Consider the following 27,582-nt stretch of genomic DNA (forward strand, 5'->3'; position numbering starts at 1 on the left):
ATTCAGGGTGAGGCAACAAATAAACAGTTTCTTAAGCCCATGTCCTGGTTCAGGGTGGGGCAACAAACAGTTTTACAAGTCCAAGTTGAAGCAACTGCAATCGGCTCCCCATGTTTGGGTGGAGATCTGACAATTGCAGGCTATCATTCTGGAACAGCCAAAGGGTGAGACTGCCACCTAGGAATGGAGTGGCAGGGAGGATGTAGGCCCACCTCTCCTCTGTATCCCAGGCCAAGGCCCCAACAGAAGCAGTACAGTCTGCTGCTGGGTCAGCAGGGATCCTGACTGCAATACACTGCCCTGTCTCAATCAAAGTACTTTTAGCTATCCCTGGGCTGCTTCCATTCTCCCCCTTGGCATGTACCTGGATCTAGTTTGTTCTCTGTGATTTGCAGGGTTGGAACCTCTGGCCAAGTAAGCAGTTCCTCCAGGCCGTAGTCCAGCTGGGAACCTGGCAGTTTGGGCCAGTCCTCAGCTTCTCTCAGGTCCAGCTCCCAGTTTAGGAGTGCTGGGGAGGCTTCTGGTTCCACTGGGGCTGACTGGCCTTTCAGGCTGGCCTTTTATAGTTCTAGCCCTGCCTCCTGACTTCTTATGTGATGTGCTGGGGCTGGGTACTGCCCACCAGGGCTGAGAGGGAGGGGCTCCTTCCCTTTTGGATCAGTGGGCAGCCACTCTGCCTCACTATACATCCCTACCCTCAATGACCTTATGGTGGCCCCTGGCAGGCCCAGAAGCAGCAGACCTCTCAGGCTCTTAGTGTGGCATAGGAGGCACCCTCTTTCAGCTGTAGGGTCAAAGGGTTTAGAACCTCCTGAGCAACTGGGGGAAGAAGTTGAAGCTGAGGCAGAAATGGAAGATACCCCTCAAGCTCATCTACTGTTGTCCTAACCTAATGAGGTGGTGATGCCCTCTTCACTATATGTGGTGGGTGATTTTAATCATTTCAGGACTTAGCTTAGAGGCTGGCAGTGTTCTGCAAGTAGTGCTGCATAAAATGACTGAGCCTTACCACAAACTGGTGAACATTCTACAATCTTATACTTCTGCCAGAGAGGTTCTCTCAGTTAATTAAGCACTCTTGCCAGATTTATAAGGCAGACTCCTACATCCATCCTGCCAATATGCAAGAGGGAAGACAAAAAGCATTTTGTGTTGAAGTGCACAGAATTTTTATTTTTCAACCCACCTTCAAATTCCATCATTGTGGATACAGTTGATTCTAAGGATCGCCAGTACCAGTTTAAATCTGTCCTGTATGTCTGAAAATATTTTGGATCTGTTTGATAGAAAAGTGTATTAATCTGCCACTCTTCTGTTCTAGTTGACCAGGCCTTATTGGCCAAATATATCTATCATAGAATCATCATAGAATCATAGAATAATAGGACTGGAAGGGACCTCGAGAGGTCATCGAGTCCAGCCCCCCGCCCTCAAGGCAGGACCAAGCTCCGTCTACACCATCCCTGACAGATGTCTATCTAACCTGTTCTTAAATATCTCCAGAGAGGGAGATTCCACCACCTCCCTTGGCAATTTATTCCAATATTTGACCACCCTGACAGTTAGGAATTTTTTCCTAATGTCCAATCTAAACCTCCCCTGCTGCACTTTAAGCCCATTACTCCTTGTCCTGTTCTCAGAAACCAAGAGGAACAAATTTTCGCCTTCCTCCTTGTGACACCCTTTTAGATATTTGAAAACCGCTATCATGTCCCCCCTTAATCTTCTTTTTTCCAAACTAAACAAGCCCAGTTCATGAAGCCTGGCTTCATAGGTCATGTTCTCTAGACCTTTAATCATTCTTGTCGCTCTTCTCTGTACCCTTTCCAATTTCTCCACATCTTTCTTGAAATGTGGCGCCCAGAACTGGACACAGTACTCCAGCTGAGGCCTAACTAGTGCAGAGTAGAGCGGCAGAATGACTTCACGAGTTTTGCTTACAACACACCTGTTGATACAACCTAGAATCATATTTGCTTTTTTTGCAACAGCATCACACTGTTGACTCATATTCATCTTGTGGTCCACTATGACCCCTAGATCCCTTTCCGCCATGCTCCTTCCTAGACAGTCGCTTCCCATCTTGTATGTATGGAACTGATTGTTCCTTCCTAAGTGGAGCACTTTGCATTTCTCTTTATTAAACCTCATCCTGTTTACCTCTGACCATTTCTCTAACTTGCTAAGGTCATTTTGAATTATGTCCCTATCCTCCAAAGAAGTTGCAACCCCACCCAGTTTGGTATCATCTGCAAACTTAATAAGAGTACTCTCTATCCCAATATCTACATCATTGATGAAGATATTGAACAGTACGGGTCCCAAAACAGACCCTTGAGGAACTCCACTTGTTATCCCTTTCCAGCAGGATTTAGAACCGTTAACAACAACTCTCTGACTACGGTTATCCAGCCAATTATGCACCCACCTTATCGTGGCCCTATCTAAGTTATATTTGCCTAGTTTATCAATAAGAATATCATGCGAGACCGTATCAAATGCCTTACTAAAGTCTAGGTATATGACATCCACCGCTTCTCCCTTATCCACAAGGCTCGTTATCTTATCAAAGAAAGCTATCAGATTAGTTTGACATGACTTGTTCTTCACAAACCCATGCTGGCTATTCCCTATCACTTTATTACTTTCCAAGTGTTTGCATACGATTTCCTTAATTACCTGCTCCATTATCTTCCCTGGGACAGACGTTAAACTGACCGGTCTATAATTTCCTGGGTTGTTCTTATTCCCCTTTTTATAGATGGGCACAATATCCCTTTTCCAGTCTTCTGGAATCTCCCCTGTCTGCCATGATTTTTCAAAGATCATAGTAAAGGCTCAGATACCTCCTCTATCAGCTCCTTGAGTATCCTGGGATGCATTTCATCAGGACCTGGTGACTTGCTGACATCTAACTTTCCTAAGTGATTTTTAACTTGTTCTTTGTGTATCCTATCTTCTAACTTACCCTCTCTCTGCTTGTATTCACTACGTTAGGCACACCTCCAGACTTCTCGGTGAAGACCGAAACAAAGAAGTCATTGAGCATCTCCGCCATTTCCAAGTTCCCTGTTACTGCTTCTCCCTCCTCACTAAGCAGTGGGCCTACCCTGTCCTTGGTCTTCCTCTTGCTTTTAATGTATTTATAACTATATATAATGTATATCTATCTATCAGAACAATGTGAAATCAGGTCCCTTTATTGATCAGATCCCAAACCCCACAGAGATGGGTTTTGGCTATCATTAATGAGGGCCAGCTGGTGGTGAAAAGTCTCTCCAGTCCTCATTAGTCATGACAGAGAGGGTGGCACATTCAGTTTCCACAGTTGTGATTATAAGGCAGCTTTCAGGGCTGAGTCTTCTGACTTCCCTAAATAGGTCCAAACCATGGTGGAGTTCTTCCCCTTTCAGGGAATGAAGCTATTCACCAAGAATACCAATGTCCCTTCACACATTGGGGGATTCTTAGGTGACCCTTCATTCCCCAGGGATATACATGCTGGCTTACAAGAGAAAATATGCCTTTAGCTTCCGTTCAAGCCCTGGTCGTTGCTGTATATATCTCAATACTTGTCACAGAGATCCTGTGAGCCACAGACAGAAATCAAAGTTCCCAAAGTGAAAGCAAACAGGACAGCAACCAACTTTGTCTCTGCCCTCCACTGTGAAGTGGTGCTGTTGATGGGTTGGTCAATGTACATGTAGAATACACCTTCACCACCTTACTGGAAAACCCAATTCCTTCTTTCAGAGACTGCCATACTCCATTCTGCAGCACCAGAAAACTGATAGCCTCTGAAAAGTGAGTGTTGGAAGTCAACCACAACAGATATGCCACCTACTTCTACTTTCCCACTTCCAGACACTCTTCCCAGTCCCTCTCCAGGGATTCTTCTCACAAGAGTCTACTATTTTAAAAGGTAAACCATCTCCTCAGTGTAGAAACTATAAACCTGTGCCAGTACAGCTCCGAGGCAGTCTTCTACTTTTATTTCCTGATACCAAATAAAAAGGTATTTTAGAGACCCATACTGTTCCACAGATCCATCAACATGCAGAAGTTCAAGATGGTTCACCCAGTCAACAATCATCCCAACATCAGAAGGGGCTTAACCCACAACCTTCAAGATGCATACTTCCACATTTATCATACCAAGCCACAGGTGTTACTCAAATTCATACTGGGCCAGGACTACTACCCTTACAGACTATTTAATATTGGCTTCTGATTGGCCCTCAGGGTGTTCTTCAAAGTCTTCTCGGTAGTATCATCCCAGGATGTCATGCTTTATCCCTATATGGATAATTGCCTTTTCAGAGTACAGTCCTGCACAGAGACCCAAGAAGTCACTCTGACCATATGGGAACCATTTCTGAATCTGATCCATTGTTAAGGGTGACTTTTGTTCATTGATCTGTTGACCCAAAGGTCAGACGAGCCAACCGTGACTCCATTCAGGCATGAGTACTCCTTCCACAATAGATTTCTCACTCTCCTCATTGATAAAGTATAAATCCAACCTCCCCTCCCCCCAATCTTGGCCAGACATTGCCTTCAGCTTCTGGAGCAATTGGCTACAGGCACATTGGTTGTTGCTCATACCAGACTGTGCTTCCAAGAATGGTTTGATTCAGGTTACAGGCTGAACAGAGACAATATAGACAAGCTTCTTTTGATGGCCTTAAAAATTAAGTAATTCTTAGACTGGCATAAGGATTCAGTAAATATCTGTATGGGAATGTCTGTTAGCTCAGTTTTTCCTCCTCCTTTCTCCTGACCATCAGCAGATCCCTCGTTGAATGGAGCACACATCTCAATGGCTAATACAGTACAGGGCAAATAGTACACACAGACATGCCTCCACATCAATATGCTTGAGCTCAGAAATGAGCTGTCAAACATATGTGCTCTCTTCCTGTTGGTGATCAGGGACATACATACAAAGGTCATGACAGACAACATGGCCTGCATTTACTACCTAATCCGACAGGGAGATGTCAGGCCTGATTCTCTGTGCATAGAAGTACTGAAGCTCTGAAGCTGGTGTATCTCCCACAAAATCTTAAGATAAGTGGTGTGCCTGCTGGGAATACACAACACCATGACTGACAAATTTCCGCATGACCACAAATTAGAAATAGTAACTTTGTATTGGGTGGGGAGGGAAAGCTTTGTGGTTGAATATTGGCTTGCTAAACCCAGGGTTGGGAGTTCAATCCTTGAGGGGGCCAGTTAGGGATGGTACTTGGTCCTGCTGTAAAGGTAGGGGACTGGACTCAATGACCTTTCAAGGTCTCTTCCAGGTCTGTGAGAGGTTCATGTCCATATATTATGACGCAATCTGACAATTATGTACACCAGAACTGGACTTGTTTGCTACTTGCCAGAAGAAGTAGTATCGACAGTGCTGCTCCAGGATGGGAATTGGGTGATACTCCATGAGAGATGCTCTCTTCCTTCCCTAGGACAAGGCCTTCTTAATGCGTTTCCCACCATTCATTCTATTGCTAAAAGTCTTGTTGAAGATAAGGAGGGAAAAATGAAATTCTCATTCTGATGGCCTAGATAAGTGGTACGCTTATCTGTAACAGCTGACACTGCGCCTACCAATGACTGGCTTTACCAATCACTTCATACGTTCTGTCACAGAATAAGGGTCACAGCCTCTGTCCCAATTTGTAGGTCCTGTGACTTAGTGTGACTCCTTCATGGTTCCAGCATGTAGAAACATGTTGCTCTAGGAGATTTGGGAGATGCTATTATACAGTAGAAAGTGCAGCATTTGTCACACTGAGCTTCAAAAGCAGGAGAGGTTCCAGATCAGGTGCCAAACCAAGAGTCACCCCCGATTCAGCCAACCTTGTGATCCTAGACTTCCTGTTAACCTTAAAGAAATCAGGTCTCTTTTTTATCTCACTGAAGGTTCAAGTTGCAATCTTCCACCAGCAGATAGAAGGCTACTCAAACTTCTTTCAGGCAACTATGAAGAGATTTCTTACACGCATAGCAAACCTCTTCACACAACTCAGGCATCCCAATCCTGAGTTGTAAAAGTTTTAAAAGGCTGAGTAGATCACCATTTGAAATAGTGACCTTTGTTCACTAACTCAGCTTTTTGTGAAGGTGGTATTCCTCATTTCAGTTAGTTTAGCTAGAAGGATAGGGGAGATAGTCATAGAGGAATGCACCATGAAAGATGCTGTGTTCTTCCCTGGCAAGGTCCCAAACATCAAAAAATCACCCCTGAAGTGAATTCTGTATGACACATTGTTGCATAAATTGCAAGGTTTCGTCTCCTTGGAGGCTAGTCTGATTTACCCCAAGAAGAGAGTCACACTTTCAGGCTGGGTCCAACTCAAGTTTATTGGTTGCAACCAAGGTACGGCTAAGGAACTCAATGTTCAAAGCAGAGCCGACCCCCAACATCTCATAGGCAGGGGTTTTTATAGGGTTCACATCCTTCCTGGTTTAGGTGCCTTAACATGATAGGTTACTTCATCTTTGACATTTAGCATTCCTATAGGTCAGGTTAATTTTCCAAATGAGGTTAAATACAGTGCCTACTTGCTGACTTTGCAGTTACAGCTGTGTTACATTCATTCACTTTTGCTGAACAATGGGCAAGCCACACTTCCCTTTTTCCTTTCCTGCTTGAGCCGGTCACAAGTTTAAAGGATGTGGAATCTATCCATATCTCTACTTAACAGAAGACTGGTTTCACTTCCCCTCGTCTCCTTATTATAAGTTATTACCTGTGACAGGCCTTGACCTTTGTCATGTCTTACTCCTATACAAATAGCAAATATATCTAAGCATTAGCAATGTATGTATATTTTACGTGCCCCTCATAGGGGAATCAATGGCTCCGGGGGATTTGACTTCCTTTTTACACATCAACATGAATCAACTTATTCAGCTTCCAACATTTTATCCTAATCCTCATGAGGACAACAGGGAATCCATCCCCCATACATTCAATATGATAACAAAGACCTTTAGAAAATCTTGGAAAGTCTTCCTCTCCATTGCAGTAGATCATAGGTCAGCAACCTTTTCAAACCAAAGAGCCATGTAAGAATGCACATTTACATGAGTGAAAATATACTACTTAATCATTACCTCAATTACCAGTAATATTAATAATCACATAAATGAAACATCATACTCACAAGCTTTATGTAATGGGACTTCTGCATTTTTTCATGCATTTCTTTTGAAGTTTACATCATAACGGATCAAATCCAGCTTCATGTATGTATTCAGGTGGTCTTCTGTCAATATGATGGCAGTGGACTGGGAATGTGAGCGTATGAGGGGCTCAGGTATATGGCTCAGGATTGTGGAGGTGTGCAGGAATGTTATGACGCTGCGGTCAGATGGGAGTTGGGTCCCAATTGAGAGCTTCTTGCCCAGGCTTTACTTTAAAATAAAGTAAAATATTTCCAACACAAAAGGTTTCAACATTGTCTTTATGTATGGCAGGATTGGAGAACCTTTTTTGGGTTTGGGACCACTGTGTTTGGGTGTAGGAGGCAGTTGTGACCTGAGGCACGGGATTGGGTTGCAGGAGTTTGGATTGTAATTTAGAGCAGGGGATTACAGTGCAGGGGTTTGGATTGTGATCTAAGGCAGGAGGGGATTGTGACCTGGTGCAGGGTCTGGAAGGGGGTATGGGCTCAGGAGGGGGGCAGAGGGTTGGGGGTAGGGAGGGAGGGGCTGGGGTGCCAGAGGCAGGCTCTGGCTGGGAGACTTATCAGTGAGACTTCAGAGCAGTAGCCCAGCACTTTTCTCAGGAGCCTGCCCTGGCCCCCGCCCTCCCCCCCCCCCCCCATAGGCTGCATGGCCATGTGCTCTGTGAATAAGAACCTGGGGGAGGAGGGGGATTGGCATTTCGTGTGCTGCCTGTTCTTGAAACTCGGCCAATGGGATTGTGCTGAGGGTGGGAGCAGCCGTAAAGCACCACTGCCCCATCCTCTCCTGGCTCTCAGTTTGTTGAACACAAACAGCCCCACAGCTGCTTTTCTGAGCGGCAGGTAAGGCAAGCTGGGAAATCTTCCTGGGAGCTCCCTGCTGTGTCTGTGGCCTGGATTGTTTTGCCTAGGCCTGCTGCTGTGCCAGCATGGGCTCCCTGCTGCAGGGGGAGCAAGGGAAGGGGCTGGGCTCAAGCTTCAAAAGATCCATATTTGGCTCCCTAGTGAGCCATATTTGGCTTACAAGCCTTAGGTTGTCAACTCCTGCAGTAGATCAAAGGGTGCAGCAATCTCAGCTCAGCAGCTCGCCAAGGAGGCAGCAGCACCTGTCTGGGGAGTAGGTCTGAGCTCCTGGACCCACTGCGAGCCAGAACTGAGCTTGGCTCCTAATACACTTTAAATGCAGAGCTGCAGTGAGGGTAGGTACAAGCCAGCACTGAACCAGCCTGCTAAAGAATTTACTGGAGGGGTAAGGGGGTGAAGGGATATGTGTAGTCTATAGCCTTAACTGATAAGCTTTTGCATCTCTAGCAGAGAAACTCTTCGAAGCCAGGTTTTTGGAGCCAGGCTTTTGTTGTATGAATGTAAAGCCTGGCTCCCCTTGTGGACCAGCTCTCGCCTTTGGTACAGAGGCAGCAGTGCTGAGTGGCAGGGTGCTCTTCGGAAGTGGGACTGGAGCACACTGTCTGCTGGCCCCACCCGTGGGGACTATAGGATAGTTGAGTAACCAATAGGAATTCATTAGGTTAATTGACTATTTAGTTAACTGCTAAAAACTGTGGATTCATGCCACATAAAATTAGACTGCACAGAATAGGGATGTTAAATATCAGTTGAGGCTTTAGTAGTTACAGTAGTCTCAGATTTTCTTGTCCCAGGTATAAGTGGTGACACTATTCTCTGCAATTTGGTAATTTTAGCAGTTTGATTTTTAAGATGCAGTTTTTATTTTGACTTTGTTGAAATAGGTAGAACAGATTTTCACTTTATAATGGAATCCACTGCTAATTTAAGGATATCCTTGTTTATGTAATTAACAAGTTTTCATTCTTTTTTTTCCAGATGCATTTCAGTGGCAATTGTATTTAAAAATATCTAAATAGTATTTCATAAGTTGTCATAAAAAGCCCCCAAAGAACAAGTTGTACAGGAAAATGTAAACAAAAGAAATGCAACAGAACTGATTATAATTGCTGCATGGTTTTTGTAAGGTACTTAATTTTATAGCACATAAAATATAAATACATTGCTGGTTAACTGGCAACATAGGAAGATGAGTTTTACTTCACATTCTGAAACATTTGTTCTATAAACAGCCCATTATAGTCACCCAGAACTTAATAATTACCACCTGTAACAACCATAGCTGAGCAGGACATAACTCTGTAAGGAAGAGTTGTTGCACAAAAAGGCATAATGATAAAACAACTACGTGGACATAGAGGTCTTACAGAAATTATTGAAGATGACCTATGAGAAACTGTGACAAACATCTCTTAAGAGGAGGCTGTATACATGAGGATCTCTGAACTGAGAAGGCCTGTCCACAGGCTTAATTCCCATGAAACGGAGAGCAAGAACAGTATGTCTGAGCTTGACTTGCTTGGAGCAAGTCACTATAATCACTCAAATGTCTTCAGCCTAGATTGAACTCTTTGTATAACTTGAGCAAAACATCGATTTGTATCTATCATACTAGCATCCTGTGCAAATCACATTTCTTTATACCTAAAGCAAATGGGACTCATAGTGTGCTCAGCCACCTTTTTAGTTTCTCTACAAATTACACACAAAAATATTTAAAGTTTAAGGATGTAAAGTCAAGGATTTAAAAGCTAATGAAAGTCAGAAAGTGTCAAATTACATGATTGCATGCTATATTTTCCCACATGAGTCCTGCTTCATATGTTAAGTATTCTTTTGGTAAGCATGTAACCATTGAAATTTTCAGCCGCTACTTGTTTACATTGGTACTGGCGCCCACCTGCTCCTCTCCCCCCTCCCCCACCAGAAGCAGCGGGGGGGCGGGGGGGGAGGGAGAGGAGGTAAGGGAGCAGTTCCTCAGGAGCCAGTGCTCACAGGGAGCCTCCTTAAAATCTGGCACACTGTGAGCTTTGGCTCCCGCCTGTCACCTGCCTTCCCCGCCCACTGCTGCCTCTTAGGCTGTATAAGAGGCATCAGCGTGGCGGAGGGGGTGGGCTTGTATGTAACCATGAAGACTCATCAGTTTAACCATTTAAATGTATACCTCATATAGTGTACAGGATGGGTGTTGCTCACTTATTGAGAAGTTATTTTATATTTTGTTAATATTCTCTTGTTCAAATTCTGCTCTGAAGTCATAAATATTAATTTCCTTATGGGTTTTCATGACACTTGTAGCAGCTGAGTGCTTTACAAACATCAACTTTATTTTTACAACACCCATGTGAAATTAGGGGTAGCACAAACTACATTTTTAAAGATGGAGGACTGAGGCACATAGTAAAATCAAAAGTATCTTCTAACTTTGGATTTCCAATGTGAGTAATCTAAGGATTCATTTTTCAGAGAATTTAGCAGTTCATATGGTCAAAGCACAACTCTCATTGACTTCAACTGGAGCTGTGAATGCTCAGGATCAGTTAGTGGCCACGTGAATTTTTTTTTTTTTAAGGGACTTGAGTCGGATTACAATGGAACATGGTTTCAGAGATAGAATTCAAGTCTCCAGATTAGCATTCATGTGCTTTAATGATGAGAACAATCTTTGTCTTCCTGCATTCCTCTGTTTCATTCATTATATGCCTTCAAACTTCATCAAATGAGGCAGGCATGCTGCAGACAACAGCCTCTTTCACTACATCGTCCTGATTAGTCCCATACACATCGACCACTCTCTGCTCTGAATGAGCCAATATTCCCATGACAGAAACAGTATTTGATCTTGACGCTAAGGACTGTATCACAATACATAACATGAGGGGTTGAATTAAGGTTGTACAGGTCACCTTAGTTTTGTCCTTTTTTTAGTGCTTCAGTTTTCAACTTATGTTCTCTTTAATGTAGTTTACTTTTTTGCATATGTGTAACTTCTTAATATTAAAAAATGCAGACTAAAAGTATGATGTATTTGGAATAATGCCAGGGGCCCTAGGAGGTGTTCTCAGTCTGCCTCCGACTAAAACCAAGGGCCCCCTAATAAGTCCCAGGGCCCGAGGTTGAGCTTTTGAAGATGCTCTCACTCGGGGACAGAGTACCAGCCCCAGTGCTAGATTGCCCCTTCTCACACAGACTGTCCCCTTTCCACCGTGTTTGACACTCCATCGCTTCGCACTGGTGAGTCCTTGATATGGTGCAAAGGGGATATTCTATCCCATTCCTCTCCTCCCCTCCTTCTCACCCTCCTTCCCCATCCCTCTTCAGGGACCCCTCTCACGAGTACCTTCTTCGTGCGGAGGTCTCTTCGCTCCTGTCTTTGGGGGCGGTAGAAGAGGTTCCCCTCGCGTTCAGGGGAAAGGGGTTTTATTCCTGTTACTTCCTCATCCTGAAGTCCAAAGGGGGCCTTTGCCCCATCCTAGACCTCAGAGGGCTCAAAGCCTTCATAAGGAAATCAAGGTTCAGGATGGTGATGTTAGCCTCCATCATTCCATGCCTTGATCTAGGAGACTGGTACGCTGCCCTTGACTTCAAGGATGCATACTTCCACATTTCAATTGTCCCTCACCACAGAAAGTTCCTGTGTTTCCTAGAGGATGGGAACCTTTACCAGTTTGCAGTGCTGCTGTTTAGCCTTTCCACTGCCCCCAGGGTGTTCACCAAATGCATGGCAGTGGTAGCTGCTTTCCTAAGAAGGAGGGGGCTTCATGTCTACCCCTACCTAGATGACTGGCTCTTCAGAGGTCATTCCAGGAATTGGGTACAGTCCCACATTGCACGTTAGCCAGGAAAACCTTCTTCTAGCTGGGTCTTATGTTGAACGAAACAAAATCTACCCTCATCCCTACTCAAATAATAGAATTTGTGGGGGCAAGGATAGACGCCATAATGGGGCGGGCGTTCCTTCCAAACTCCAGGTTTCTGGTTTTAAAGGACATTATTCAGCGCCTCCAGGCCGCCCCAACGACGATGGTGAGGCACTGCTTGAGACTATTGGGCCACATGGTGACATTCACTTATGTGGTGCAATATGTCAGGCTATGCCTCTGACCCCTTTAGACTTGGCGGGCAAGGATCTTCAGGCTAGCCCGTGACCACATTGATACTGTGCTAACCGTCGTTCCGAAGGTCCTGTCAATGTTGGATTGGTGGCTGAGGGAGAGCAAAGTGTGCTGTGAGGTTCCCTTTGCCCAGCCCCTTCCCTTGATGCAGCTGGTGATGGATGCTTCTGATACCGTCTGGGGAGCCCATTTGGCAGACCTACGGGTGCAGGGTATGTGATCTGTGGTGGAGAGGGGATTGCACATCAATGTCAGAGTTGAGGTTAGTGCAGCTGGCCTGCCAGGTGTTCACGCCTCGTTTGAGGGGCAACTGTGTTTCCATTCAGATGGACAACACAACAGCGATGTATTACATCAACCAATAGGGTGGTGCTTGTTCCGCTCTCCTCTGCCAGGAGGCATTAGCTCTCTGGGGACTTTGCATTGTGCAGGGGGTTCATCTGCAGGTGACTTACTTCCCGGGGTCCTGCAGCGCCCTAGCGGACCACCTCAGCAGGGCCTTCTTGTTGCACGAGTGGGGTCTCAAGGTAGAGGTAATTCTTTTCCAGAAGTGGGGAACTCCCCTACTAGACCTAGTCACATCTCAGACCAACAAGAAATGTGCCCGGTTTTGCTCTTATCCAGGTCAGGGCCTAGGGTCAATGGGGGGGTTGCCCTGGAAATTCAGTTGCCAGCAGGCCTCCTTTGTGCTCTCTCCCCTCCCCCCCTTCCCATGGTTCATGAGGTGCTTCTGAAGGTCAAGAGGTACAGTGCAATATTGATTCTCATAGCCCTGGCTTGGCCCTGCCAACTCGTACACCACACTGAGGTTGCTATTGGTGGAGGACCCCATTGCCCTTCTGCTGGTGCCAGACCTGTTTGATGCAGGAGCTTGAACAAGTTCTGTGTCACCCGAATCTACAATCCCTCTATCTGGCAGCTTGGAAGATCAGTGGCTATGGCAGTGGAGATTGGGGAGAGTGCCTCTGTTCAGACCCAGTGAGATGGGTGCTGATGGAGAGTAGGAAGCCCTCCACCAGGGCTACCTATTGGCTAAATGTAGATTTTCAATATGGGTCATGCAGAAAAGTGGGGACCCAGTGCGGGCTCCCATCCCACTAATCTTAGATTACCCCCTTGGCCTCAGGCAGCAGGGATTATCCACCTCTTTGGTTAGGGTACACCTGGTGGCTATTGCAGCCTTTCACCAGGGGGAAGGAGGAGGCTCTGTCTTCGCCCATGCCATCGTCAAGCGTTTTTTAAGGGTTTGGATAGGGTCTACCCCCACGTTAGGCAGCCCATTCCACAGTGGGACTTACACTTGGTGCTCCAGGGACTTATTCAGGCCCTGTTTGAGCCTTTGGCTACGTGCTTTCTCTCACTTATCCTGGAAGATGTCCTGTTTAGTGGCTGTCACCTCAGCCAGAAGGGTGTCTGAGTTGAGAGCTCTCTTCAGAGCTGCCATGCATGGTACTTTCTAAGGACAAGGTGACTCTACATCCACACCCTGCCTTTCTACCTCAGGTAGTTTCCGTGTAGCATATGTCCCTGGAGATTTTTCTGCTGGTTTTCTACCCACAACTGAATGCAGATGAGAGAGTGAGAGAGAGAGAGCACTCCACACATTAGATGTTAGATGGGCCCTTGCCTTTTATTTAGAAAGAACAAAACAGTTTCATAGTCTACTCAGCTCTTTGTCTCCGTAGCAGACAGAATGAAAGGTCGCACGGTGTCAGCTCAGTGCCTGTCCTCTTGGATTATAGCATGTATCAGGGCGTATTACGACCTAAAGGGGAGATCTGCCTCGCCTCCCATGGTGCACTCTACCAGGGCCCAGGCCTTCTCAATAGCATTCCTGGCTCATAGACGTATGGGGTATGTCTAGACTACATGGCCCTGTCGCCAGAGCCATGTACATTAGTTTACTAGACATACCCAAATGAAGCGGCAATTTAAATAATCGCCGCTTTATTTAAATTAAAATGGCTGCCATGCTGAGCCGATCAGCTGTCTGTCGGCTCAGCGCACTAGTCTGGACTCTCCGTGGTTGACATCAAAGGCATTTGTCGACCGCCCCGGTAAACCTCATCCCACGAGGTTTCAAATTAGGAGGCCTGCTCATAAAGTCTTTTTTCAAGCAGAAGATTCTTTTAGCAAGACAGGAGATGATTAGAGACAGAATAAACATTTCCTCAGTGTCTATAGTTCTATATTTGTATAGCTGTAGGCTGTGTCTAGACTGGCAAGTTTTTCTGCAAAATTATCTGCTTTTGTGGAAAAACTTGCCAGCTGTCTACACTGGCCGCTTGAATTTCTGCAAAAGCACTTACTCATGTAAGATTGTCAGTGCTTTTGCGGAAATACTATGCTGCTCCCATTCGGGCAAAAGTCCTTTTCCGAAACATTTTTGCGCAAAAGGGCCACTGTAGACAGCAGAGATTTGTTTTCCGCAAAAAAGCCCCGATCGTGAAAATGGCGATCGGGGCTTTTTTGCGGAAAAGCGCGTCTAGATTGGCCACGGACGCTTTTCTGCAAAAAGTGCTTTTGCGGAAAAGCATCCTGCCAATCTAGACGCGCTTTTCTGAAAATGCTTTTAACGGAAAACTTTTCCGTTAAAAGTATTTCCGGAAAATCATGCCAGTGTAGCCGTAGCTGTAAAGTTAAACGTATGCTGAATTGAATAATGATTTGTTTGGATTAAGATGCCTTAACACCAGGAACTTCATTCTAGGATACAAAGCGAGACTTAATACAGTATAGATATGGAGGAAAAAAAAGAAAATAAGGTAGTTGGCTTATTTGAAGTGGCTGAAACGTTTTTTAGAATATTCCAGCATTTGGCTGATAAATAAAATTCAAAGCGATCTTGAAAGATAACTGGCTACAACTTCATATAACAAAGCACCCAACAATGTCGCCCTCCCATCAATGGTGATGCAACTTCTGACCTCAAACAAGCAAATTTAAGACCTTGGTTGAGGACGTAGAAAACGATTCACCCTCCCTAGCACTTATGGTAACCATCCATCCTTTACACGCAGTTTACGACCGTTCCTCAAAACTGAGAATCCATTATCATGGAGCAATGGGTTCTGGAAATACCATCCCCTTCATAGCCTCGCCTCCTTTCATTCACCCCTCCTGTCCCTCTTCAGGGACTCCTCTCACATGCAATTACTCTATAATGAGTGGCAACAACTCTCACAACTCTGAGCAATAGAGCAAGTATCTGCTCAACACAGTAGGAAGGGAGTCTATTCCCAATAGTCCTTTATTGAAAAGAGAAATGGTGGATGGTGACCTATTTTAAACCTTTGACACTCAAACAGATATGTCAAGAAACAACAATTCAGGATGGTTACCATATCAACAATAATCTTGGCACTAGAGCTAGGATACTGTTTTCAACGCTCAATCTCCAGGATTCATATTTCCATGTCACTATGGAGCTATCTATTTTTGAATGGAAAAAATCAGATACAGAAATTGTACAAGAAATGGTGTATGTGCATGTACTTAAGGGAATTATATGTTTTGGCATCCTTTGTGTTCTTAGTACTGCATTGCTGGGCTCAGCTAAAGAGAGTGAATCTGCACTACAATTTTAACACTGCATCCTGTGTTAATGTTCATAAGTCTTACTCCTCTCAATCTGCAGAATTTTTCTAAATTTAAGAACAAAAACCTTACATTATTAGTCTGTCTGTCACTGAACTTGCTGTTTGTACTGTTTCTTCCCTTCCTCTACGGTGCAAAAACAAGCTCAGGTACTCTTCCCCCGTGCCCTGAGCAGCCTTCAGGGGAGAGACAGGCTGAGCAATATAATAGGTTCCTTAGCAGGAGGATTGCATCCAGTGGTCTTCTGTCTATCATGGTAGAGATGAGGGCTAGCCAGATTCTCTTTCCAGCAGAAGTAAAGCGATGGCTCCTCTCCCAGGCAAGAAACATTGGTGCTGGCTCTGCGTCACAAAGACATGGATGGGAGGCAGCCATACACAGCTAGAGCTCCTGTGTATTACATTGGCTGGCACCAGCCTCTTCCTACTATCCATGATTAAACTCAATAATTATAACCAGCATGATGCATTGCCTTTGTGTGTTGACTGTCATATTTAATAGTACTCTAAATAGCTTTCTCTTATAGAATTCCCAGTAATAACTCTTTGATTCTGATTAATTCTAGACATTTGTTTTTCTTTTACTACTGTAAGAGTTTTGATTTTGGGTGTGTCTGTCAGTTACCTCATGTATACTGCAGACAATGCAATTGAAGGTATTGCATAGTGAGAGAGAGTAAGTTTTCTAACTAAACTGGTCTATAGTGTGTAATGTGTAAAATAATACTTATTGGATTGTTCAGGTGAATCTAAGTCTAGCCAGTCAAATTAATTTTTGGGTCAAGTATGTTTATTTCCCTTATACTTGAGAATTGTCAGACAAGAAGAAATTCCAAGAACATCATGGCAGCAGTCCTAGGGAAGGCTCTCCCTAATAAAGGTTTGCAACTATGTTCCATTATAAAACCTTATTTTTATTCCCCATATAAATGCTGTTAGAAAAGCTGGTTTGACCTCAATATGGCTATATTTTCTTGGAAGGAAAGGAGAACTAATACCTAGAATCTGGAAAAAAAACGGTTAAGGCTTTTTCATTACAGGCCATTAAAAATTACTCTGAGAGAGGAACCATTCTATAACAACACCATGCTTCAAGTTACCATTAGAATTCTATTAAAAGTTCTCTATTTGATCTTTTAAATTTGCAGATGTAAAGTATTTGTGACTATTTCTAAGGCATTGGATTTTTTTTAAGGAAATTGGTGAAATTACCTGTAATCAGGCCCACCAATGAGGAGTGGGAGGAATTGCCCTGAGGCCCAGCGATTCAGAGGGGTCCAGGGCTCTTGGCTACTGTTAATGCAGCAGTAATGGCAGCCAGCGCCCCAGGCCCTTTAAATTACCGCTGGAGTGTAGCATTGCATGCTCCACACAACTCTGAACATGGGTTGGTGGGGGACCTAGCCTTGGCTGTTCCTGGCTCTGCCCCTTCAAATTGAGGTCTGCCTTTACTGGGTCGCAGAGCTGGGTCCTCCCCCACCACACACCTTGTTCAGAGGCCTGCGGAGGCTGTTGGCCGCAAACCCACTCAGACTTTTGGTGGACTGATAACATTTTATTTGTATATTCATCATGGCTTGAGCGACTGTTTTATATTAATCTCTTAGAAAAGAAAGAAAAAGCTTTACTGTAAATTTCAAACTTTACCTATAACTTTTAATACTATGGAAGTCTTTGGCAAAAGCTAATTAAAATATTAGACTCATCAATTGCTGAAGTCATGAGCATTTCTTGTGTAGTCTGTGTGGGTTGATGGACACTTAAGTCTAATTGGAACAAAGCAATGATCAAGATACGGGAATTCTTCAGATTATTCCTGAGTTGTACCTGGCAGTAGAAGTTTGAAGATCATGTGGTACTCCAGTGCTGTTGGAAAGTGAAGGTGCGAGGGGAGCACCTGGAGCTCATTGTCTACTTCTGTCCACTTTTCCCCCCCTCGGTCTAATTTCCTTTCCTTGTTTTTTATTACCTCCTCCCACCCTCACCCCCATTTTTATTCAGGTTTGTTTTACTTTTTGCTACACTTCTCTGGTTGAATCCCTGTAGCTGCTCAGTTGTATTGTGGGAGAAGTGCCCCAAAACTTGGGTTGGAGAGCCTGTGGACCTGTATGTATGAGCTGCTTCTGTGATTAGATGTACTAGGGACCACTAGTGAGAGAACGTGAAGTGAAAGGTGGGTTTCAAAAACTTCCAATGCTAGCAAATTGGAGTGCATCCAGGGCATTCAGCTTTCCTTACTCAACTCCAAATAATGCCTTTTTTGTGCCTAGTCTAGTACCTCCGCAGGGGATCCATCTGCTATTTTGGGAGGTACTATGTTAGGGCAGTGTTTCTCAACCTTTTTTTATAAAGTACCTCCCCCCCCCTCCATTTTTTTAAAGTACCCCCAGTACTTACAGTTTTCATACACACACAATTTTTGGCAACCATTTGTCTACCATTGCAACACATTTGTTTAAACAACTTAATCATAGCTGGGTGGGTGATGACATTTTTGGGTGTAAAAAGTACAAAAATAATAAAGCCCTGTAAAACTTAAAACAAAAATTCAGTTTTCTCCCAATTTGTTGTTGAAGTACCCCTCAGAATTCTCTCGAGCACCCCTAAGGGTACTTGTACCACTGGTTGAGAAACACTGTATTAGGGGAACAGAGTTGTACTTGAATATTCATCTCGTTTCTTAAATAAAAGTTCTTAGTAATGAAACTAATTGCAAGAAGAAAGCCCATGTTTTCTATAACAACTTCAAACTTTTCTCTGCTTGTGGTTTTGGATAGCACCACAAATAAATTAAGGGTTTTTGTTTTTTTGGTTTTTGCAGTGACTTTTGTGTTATATGTTTTGGTAATTGATTGGTAAGATTTCTATTTTTACGCAAACTGATTTTATTAGTGTAATGAGAAGCATGTGATAACATTTAGAAAACTTCTAGAATATATTTGAATTGATTCATACCAATAATGACCATAAGTCCTAAATACCATTGGAGGATGTCAGCAACTAAGCTTGGATTAAGTCATGTTAGATTAAAATGAACAATTATCTCAGGAGTTTTGCATACTAAATTTAGTGCCATGCACTCTGCTAATTCTGGTGATTATTGTGTTAGGCTAATTCTGTAACAAGCTTGGATGGGATCAGCAATACTGTGTACAGGTGTATGTATAAGTAAGGGTTTGAAGGTCATATAATAATGCAATTATATCTTTGTACTCCTGCCTGAGTTGTGTATTTTAAATGTTTAATTTTCTGTAGGTGAATGTATGGAGGCACGTAATTTAACTTCAGACTCATAAATTCTTCATAGTTACTCTCTCTTCTCCATCATAGCTATTGTAATAAATTACTTTCCAGGGTATCTTTGAGGGGATACCTCCTTATCCAATTGGTTGGAGGACGTAATGCTGAATAACCAGGTTCTTTTTTCTTGTTGGAAACTGAGTTTGTCACATGAATTCAACTTTACTTTTTTTTTTTCTTCATAGTCCTATCAGCCTGTCTCTCTCCTGAAGGCTGCTCAGGAATTGGGGAGTAGGATGTTACTTGATATCAACTATCTACACTTAAAAATTTCTCAGGGCTGTTCTTTATCTAGAATTAAACTCACATAATCTCTTTGCTTTACTTTGAGGCTGTAGCTAACTTTTGAGCTTGAACATGCCTGCAGCAAGTTTTTACAAAGATATTTTAGTAAATAAAATAAGAAACATAGTTTCTAAAAAACAGAAGAGCACCCTCTGCATGTGTAAGATAGTCTTTCTTAAGACTTTGGGTTGATGGTTGCAGCCATCAATCTCATGATCATTATGACATGAAGGCGCTCTTTTGGCCATGCAGTCTTATAAAACCTGCATAGCCATATCCCTTTGGACCTTGTCTTTGGCAAACACTCTGATGTTTTTTTGGTTTCTCCTCTTCATGTCTATCCCAAAATAGTTAGGGGAAATTGCCCTCAGTGGAACTGCTTGTACTGTGTGCATTTTCTGAAAGAGTATGGGAGAAGATGAAGACTGTCATAGACCAGCCTCATTTCTATACCAGCTTACAGAAAAGACAGTGCGTATTGTTAGTATCTTTCACATAAAGACTGAGTCTATGTTTAGAGATAGCGGTGTGATTTCCATCCTGTGTAAACATACTCTTACAAGCTCTCATTAAGCTAGCACTGTAAAAATAGTAGCACAAATGTAGACAGTGGTGAGCAGTGGGATGGGTAAGCTGTCCAGACTACAGACCTGCTTGGTCCCTGTGAATAATTACTTGGGATGGCTAAGCTGTGCCACTACAGCTCTGCTGTTGTAGCTACATGACTGTTTTTAGCATTTTAGCAAAGCTAAAGTGACTACATCCATGCAAGCTGGGAATTTCAGGTATTTTGTGAGCAAGACATGAGGGCTACGTCTACACTGGCCCCTTCTTCGGAATAGCCACGCTAATTTAGAACTTTGGAATAGGGAAATGCGCGGGGGATTTAAAAATATCCCCCGCGGGATTTAAATAAACATGGCCGCCGCTTTTTTTCCGGCTTGGGGAAAAGCCGGAAAAGAGCGTCCAGACTGGTGCGATCCTCCGGAATAAAGCCCTATTCCGGAGGATCTCTTATTCCTACTTGAAGTAGGGGGATTCCTACTTGAAGTAGGAATAAGAGATCCTCCGGAATAGGGCTTTATTCCGGAGGATCGCGCCAGTCTGGACGCTCTTTTCCGGCTTTTCCCCAAGCCGGAAAAAAAGCGGCGGCCATGTTTATTTAAATCCCGCAGGGGATATTTTTAAATCCCCCGCGCATTTCCCTATTCCAAAGTTCTAAATTAGCGTGGCTATTCCGAAGAAGGGGCCAGTGTAGACGTAGCCGAGAAGTCAGTCTTCCGCTCTACTCTGCGCTAGTTAGGCCTCAGTTCAAGTATTGTGTCCAGTTTTGGGCACTGCATTTCAAGAAAGATGTGGAGAAATTGGAGAGGGTCCAGAGAAGAGCAACAAGAATGATTAAAGGTCTAGAGAACATGACCTATGAAGGAAGGCTGAAAGAATTGGGTTTGTTTAGTTTAGAAAAGAGGAGATTGAGCGGGGACATGATAGCAGTTTTCAGGTATCTAAAAGGGTGTCATAAGGAGGAGGGAGAAAACTTGTTCATCTTGGCCTCTGAGGATAGAACAAGAAGCAATGGGCTTAAACTGCAGCAAGGGAGGTTTAGGTTGGACATTAGGAAAAAGTTCCTAACTGTCAGGGTAGTCAAACACTGGAATAAATTGCCCAGAGAGGTTGTAAAATCTTCATCTCTGGAGATATTTAAGAGTAGTTTAGATAAATGTCTATCAGGGATGGTGTAGACAGTATTTGGTCCTGCCATGAGGACAGGGGACCGGACTCGATGACCTTTCGAGGTCCCTTCCAGTCCTAGTATTTTATGATTCTATGCCTATCTCCAAGAGTAGGCGTAGTGAAGGTAGTATACCCTGAGCATTTCCCCTAGCACTATAGAGCTCAGGGGTAGCCCTCGAACTGTCCCTTTTTTGAAGGCAGAAGCTAAATGACAAAACCTAGCCCAGCGGTCCACAACCTTTCAGAAGTGGCATGCCAAGATTTAACTTATTCGGGGATCTGTTTGCCAGGGGGAGGAGGGCTAGGGACAGGTTGGGCATGGTGATCATATTTTCTGAACCAGCTGTAGCTAGGGGGAACAGTTTAACTAAAATTATTAAATAGATTAAGCCCACATTTCTCAACTTGTGGGTCCCAACCTCCCCCCAGGAGGTTGCGAGCAACTTAGAGGGGGGTCGCAGCTGGATTCGGTTTTTCTCTTGCAAAAATTTGTGTCTCCAGCATCTTAGCTGGCAATTCATTGACACTGATCACGTGATTGCTGATAGTCGGGCTTGGCTTCTCTCGCAAATGTTTGCATGTCTCTGATGTCTCCACTGACGATCTAAATGCCAATCCCGTGATCTCAGATGGTTGGGTTCAGCTTCTTTCGCAAATATTCCTGTGTCTCTGGTGTCTCTGTCGACGTGGCATACTTTTTACTAGTACAACATCTTTAGTAGTCCTTGGAGTGTATGTGAAGTTCCGTTCTTTTATAAATTATTATAAATTAAATCACATTTCTTCTTTAAACTTTCACTTTAAGAACTATTTCTCAGATATGGATATTGAAAAGTTTGATTGGATAAGGAACTGATTTGATGCTAAACTAATAGCTGGTACACTCACTGCTACCGAGGAAGAGCAAATCATTGATATCTCTTCTGACACCGCTTTAAAAATAAAATTCTCAACAATGTCTCTCTCTGAATTTTGGATCAGTGTGCAAAATTAGTACAAAGAATTAAATGAGAAGGCTATGAACATATTGATCCTGTTTGTAACATCTTGTTTGTGCGAGTCAGGGTTTTCTGCAGTTGCTGCTATAAAAAGCAAATATTGATCAAAAGTAAACGTGGAACGAGAAATGAGTGGCTATCTCGACAATGAAACCCAGATTTAAAAAATTATGGAACAATAAACAAGCTCATCCTTCACATTAAACAATAGGATTCCAAATTTGATGTTTTGTGTCTATTTCCAATAAAAATTTAGTTATCAAGTTATTGGAATATTTAGTTCTTGTCCAATCCTAATCCCAATAAAATGATTAGTTTTACTAGTGGATTAGTGAGGGTGGGGTCACACTAATTCATTTAGCATTTTAGGGGATTGTGTATCACAAAATTTTAGAACCCCTGGATTAAGCAGTTTAATTTTCTTATGTTAGTTTATCAATCTTTATTTTAAATAAAATAAAATATGTCCAACACAAAAGGTTGAGTCGAGGGTTACTGACCTACAGAAAAATCAGTTTGGGACCACACAAGTGAGAAGCAAAAAAACTCCTCCAAAACCACCCAACCATCACTGATGTGGCCCCCCAGCTGAGACACCTCACTCCTCTGGTGCTCCAGCCTCATGGAGGAAGGGACAGGGAGGACTGAGGTTCAGGCTAGACCACCTCACTTGGGCCTTGTGAAGGTTAGTGTTCGCAAAAGGTTAAACTTTATCCAGACTGTTATTCACCTGAAAAGAATCATTACTATAGGGTGCTACAAGCAGTCCTCCTCCAATACACAGACTGACAATCCATTTCCACAGGGGAAAGGAATGAAGAACAGTCTTGGAAAAGCAATAATAAACCATCTATATCTCCACTGGTATAAGCAACGACATGAGAGCCCCATTACTTCAACGAGCAGAGCTATGCCAAGATTTAACACCTACTGCTACCCTCTGTCACTGGCATCACAAAGTTTTCCTTTCCCATATAGCCTCTCTTCTCCTACAATCCTCCCTCTCCCCTGCCATCAGCTTCCCTGCTATGGGGACCCTCCCTCTCCTCCCAACTCCCCTCTTGTTCATCCCTTTGCCTGCAGTTCTCGTCTTCCCCTACATTAGATCCTCCCTCACTAGCCCCCCGGCATACAGCCCCTTTCCCTACAAGGGATTCTCCTCCCCTCATCTCACCTCCCATACAGCTCCTACCCCCAGCAGAACCTTCCCATCACTCCCCCTCCCCTTAGCTGCGCCCCCGCCTCCCTCTGAAATTGGCTGTGCCTGGGCCCAACAGCGCACCCCAGGCCCGGCATAGCCACTCTCACTTTCTGTATCTGCTTCAGCATCATGGCAGAGACACACTACAGCTCGGGGCTCTGGGAGATGGTGACGTATGGCTGCTCCCCGGCCCGGCAGGCCTGAGGCCGCATGGCTGCAGCAGCGGTGCCTCTGGCCTTTGGGGCCAGCCAAGGATTGTATGGCTTTGGAGGCACCACTGACGAGCCCCAGTGTTGCCTCCTCCCACCACAGCCTAACCTGCTGTGGGGAAGAGGGAGGGCTCCAGTGACTCTGCAGAGGAGGAGGGGCAGAGCTAAGCTCCTGCCCCGTGTGCCGTTTGAAAATTGGTGGCTCATGTGCTGTAGGTTGCCAACCCCGACCTAGCCTATAATTAGGGCTTTTCAAAGTTTTCCATAAAACTTTTTTGATGGAAAACTGTTTTTTATCTATATTAAAATTAAAATTAAAGTAGGAAGTGCCTGTACTCCCCAGATTTTTTTCATATTTTAAAAAATAAACCAAAATACTTTACATCTAAAAGCACACTATCATAGGATTGCTGTATTCTATTTAAAAATGTAAACTAAAAATTATCATAATTATATTACGTATGAGCCATGCTATATCAAGCTGCATTAGTGCATTCATGTGAAAGCAGATTTGTTGCCAATAGTTGTTATTCATCATAGCCACTTGACCCTTTGGTGATTCTGAATAAATGTCATGTGTTTAGAATTCCATTTTACGGTATGACAAGCTAAGCTGTGAATCTACAGTGGTAACTTGCTATGTGGTAATTCTCACTGTGTGGACACTATTGCAGTATTGTAAAAATCTCAGTTTATGATTCTCAGTCCCAAATTTTCGTAGCTCAAGTGATGTGTTCCTGTAAAATAAGAACATGTTTACTTGTAAAAAGAAAAGATTAAAAATGTTTGAGATTTGTTTTTTTACAGTGGAGTTGATATTTAGAACACTTTTGGCTCTTACTACTCTTCTGAGATTAAAATAGAAACCGTTGTTAGAGATATGCAAAGGCAATCTTCTTTAGTACTTTTTCATAGTAAGACCTGAACTATTTACATCTAGCTACATTTTACTATTTTCATGAGGTTGTTTCAAAAGGACTTGAAAAGATTACATATGGTTAATATTAGGAATGCCAACATGTAGACGACTACATGATTAACCCAATAAGCCTGGCTTTATCTGTTAATCCTGTCAACTACACACATTTCCCCCCCCCCCCCCGCCCCTTTACTGCCTCTGTATCAGAGGCAACAAGAGTGGGGACATGGGAGCTGATGCCCATGGGGAGCCTGCTTTAAGTTAGTTCCCCACGAGTACTGGATCCATTTCCCACCCCACCCCTGCACTGCTGCCTTTGATAGAGAGGCAGAAGCATGGAGTGGAAGGGTCTTTCCAGGAGTGGGGCCAGGAGCACACTGGCTGCTGTCCCTATCCCCAGGGACTCTCAAATAGGTCCGTAACCACTAAAATTTGATGCGGTTACATGACTATTCAATTACACCCTATCTGACATCCCTGGTTAATATTTCATTGTATGTTTCATATTAGAATGTATTACTATTACTAGCTTTCATCAAATCTGCCTGTATTGTCTAAATATATAAGGCTTTGAGTCATGAAAAAAGAGATGAAGAAAAACTTCCAATTTGAAAATAGCTTGCTATTGACAATAAAATCTACAGAAGTGCATTTTTTCTTCCTTTGCTTCCTTATTTGTTTTACGACCAATATTCTTTGATTTGAGATGACTTTATTTACATTTCATTAAATAAGTTTTTGGAATAAGAAAAAGTAGTATTTGTATTGACTGTTTGCTAGTACAGTATTACAGCATCTTTTCAAACTTGGTTGTCCAAATCTTGTCCCCCAAATCCGTATTTAGGTAACTAATTAAAATGATGCTTCTGAAAGTTAGGCCATTGTCGGGAGGCAGCCCTCTGTGACCCCTTCTACATACTTCTGGGGAGAAGGGGCACTTTGGGCTGCACCGCCCTCTTGCTCTAGCCTGTGGGAGAGACATCCGTGGGACGAGAGAAGCCAGTGCTTCTTGCCCGATGTTCCTCTGCCCTGGGCGTACCTAATTCGTTCCTGATACCTCAGGCCTCACACCCCACGTGCCTTCTATAAACCCCAGGGATTACAGTTTGCACTGAGCATCCCTTAAGTGCTCCCCTTTCCAGTCTGATGCCCAATAGTCCGATGTCAAAGCCACCAATAGTATACTGTAAATGGGGCTTAGAATTCCAGGGAGTTGTTTCAGTTAAAGAAAATTAACTACAAAATCTGAGTGATGGATGGAACAACCTTTTGTATAGTATCCTTTGAGTGGGAAAATAGGCATCTGGTGAAGTGCTCTTAGTATGCCTGTTTAGGATTGCCAGCAGTCTGTGTACTAGCTCTGCCTCAGGAATGTTGTAGTCAGGATTTTGGTCTGGTGCACCTCAGCTGGCAAAATGAGGGCATGTAGTGAGCAGGGGTGGTCGCTCACTGCCCCTGAGGAGGAAGAACCCCTCTCTAATCTTGGGCAGGCCATATTAACTGTGGGATTATGTTTGTTTGGCTTCCCTGCCCTGAACCAGGGCCTGTACCGTATTTGTTTAGGGGCTGTGTTTGTAGTACTGCATGCCTTGTTCTCAGAGCCCACAATTTGAGAGGAGCCACTGGACCTTTACTTTACAGGCTTGAGCACAAGTCAGGGACCCAGAAACCCCTGTAAACTTTCTTTGACTTTTCTGCCCCATAATTTGCATATTACATAGTGATCTCAGCTGTGTAAAGCATTGTATCCCAATATTGAGAATAAAGATGGAATATTCTGACATGAAAGGCTGATGTAGCATTGTGTAACTGGATCTTCTGTGTTGTGGCAAGAGCGAGCAGAGACTGCAATACATGACCCACTTTGGGGAAGATTCTAAGCCTCCAATTCTTTGAGCCCTGTAACAGACTGAAGGAAACTGAATAGTGGTATTAGTGATGTAAAGATGCTAAGTATTTGTAAGTTTCTTGGTTTTGTAACATAGTATTGTAAATCTGGGCAGGATAGTTCTTCATACACTTTTATTGCGCCCTTTTATACTTGACAGGCCACAGAGCTGTGTACATTGGTGTACATGTCCCATTTGGAAAGGAGGGACGTCGACGTCATAGGCATCGTGGGCATAGGCATCACAGAAGAAGAAAAGAGAGAGAAACTGATAGAGAAGATGGTCGAGAATCTCCATCGTATGGTAAGCAAATTTTGCTTTATATGGCTTTTTCATGTCACTTAACCCACCTCCCCTACACTAAATAATAGCTAACCTAGATTATTAAACCTTGCACTCTTCACTATTCATAATATTTTTCAGATATGAAAGTATCTGCGATGAATTGAAGGGGAATTACTGTTAATAGCAGGCAGAGGTTTTGCGGCTATGATCTATTTAAACCACAAGTTATTTGGCTCTGTGTGGGTATTTCTTGGTGAAGATTTATTTCCTCTAGAGTAACAGGAAGTCGGATTATATAATTACAACTGTCATTTTTTACATCTTTTTTACATCTGTAGATTGATTGCATATCAAAAATTCTCATGTTTTTGTGGTCTTGTATTGCTCTTCCTTGTTGTATTATACATAACACCAATAGTGTTTTAGCAGTCACATTGTGCTGAGGTCCACAGATCTCTTACAATGAATACTTCAGCCAGTTTGCAGCTTGAAGGCAGTACTGTACAAGACTTAACAGTAACTGAAAGCAAGGGAGTGTCTCTCCTCTTGAAATTCCCTTGAGCTTTTTCTGCCCCTGTGGTGGCCAATGGCTCAGGCCAAACTTCCTGCTATAGAGATTTTCTGAGGGAAATTTTGGACTTGTTTTCAAAATTTTAAAATAACAGTTTGGGCCAATTTCTCTAATCCCCAAACGTGGTCCAGGGCCAGATTTGACTTTGGAGATTTTCCCTTCTGTTTCACCCCTCTTCTGAAGGTTTGCCACTTCAGGCTTCAAAGAGTCAGGATGAGAAAATGCCAGAACCAATAAGAAACACTTTGTCTCCTGCTTTTCTCTTTCCCTCCAGTCACACTGAATACCTTGATAGGGAGCTTAGCCAGCTATGTGAGTAGAATCTCACAGCCTACTCTGGTCATGATTTAATAGGCCATCTCTGATGAGCAAGATGCAACACAGGCTGGATAGGGTTGTCTCATCAGGAAAAGAGGCAGGCAG

General features: G+C 43.5%; 1 protein-coding gene across 10 annotated transcripts in view; it reads left to right on the forward strand.

Moving 5' to 3' along the window:
- SLC4A7 (solute carrier family 4 member 7) overlaps window positions 1-27,582 on the forward strand; it is a 203,775-nt gene that overhangs the window by 102,381 nt on the left and 73,812 nt on the right. For all 10 annotated transcript variants that reach the window (XM_075921993.2, XM_075921992.2, XM_075921990.2 and 7 more), the window contains one exon: window positions 26,463-26,606. In XM_075921993.2, the coding sequence (XP_075778108.1) occupies window positions 26,463-26,606 (144 nt within the window). The remainder of the gene's footprint in view (window positions 1-26,462; window positions 26,607-27,582) is intronic.

Source organism: Pelodiscus sinensis, chromosome 2 (genome assembly GCF_052426305.1).
Source record: "Pelodiscus sinensis isolate ZL-2025 chromosome 2, ASM5242630v1, whole genome shotgun sequence".
Taxonomy (NCBI): domain Eukaryota; kingdom Metazoa; phylum Chordata; order Testudines; family Trionychidae; genus Pelodiscus; species Pelodiscus sinensis.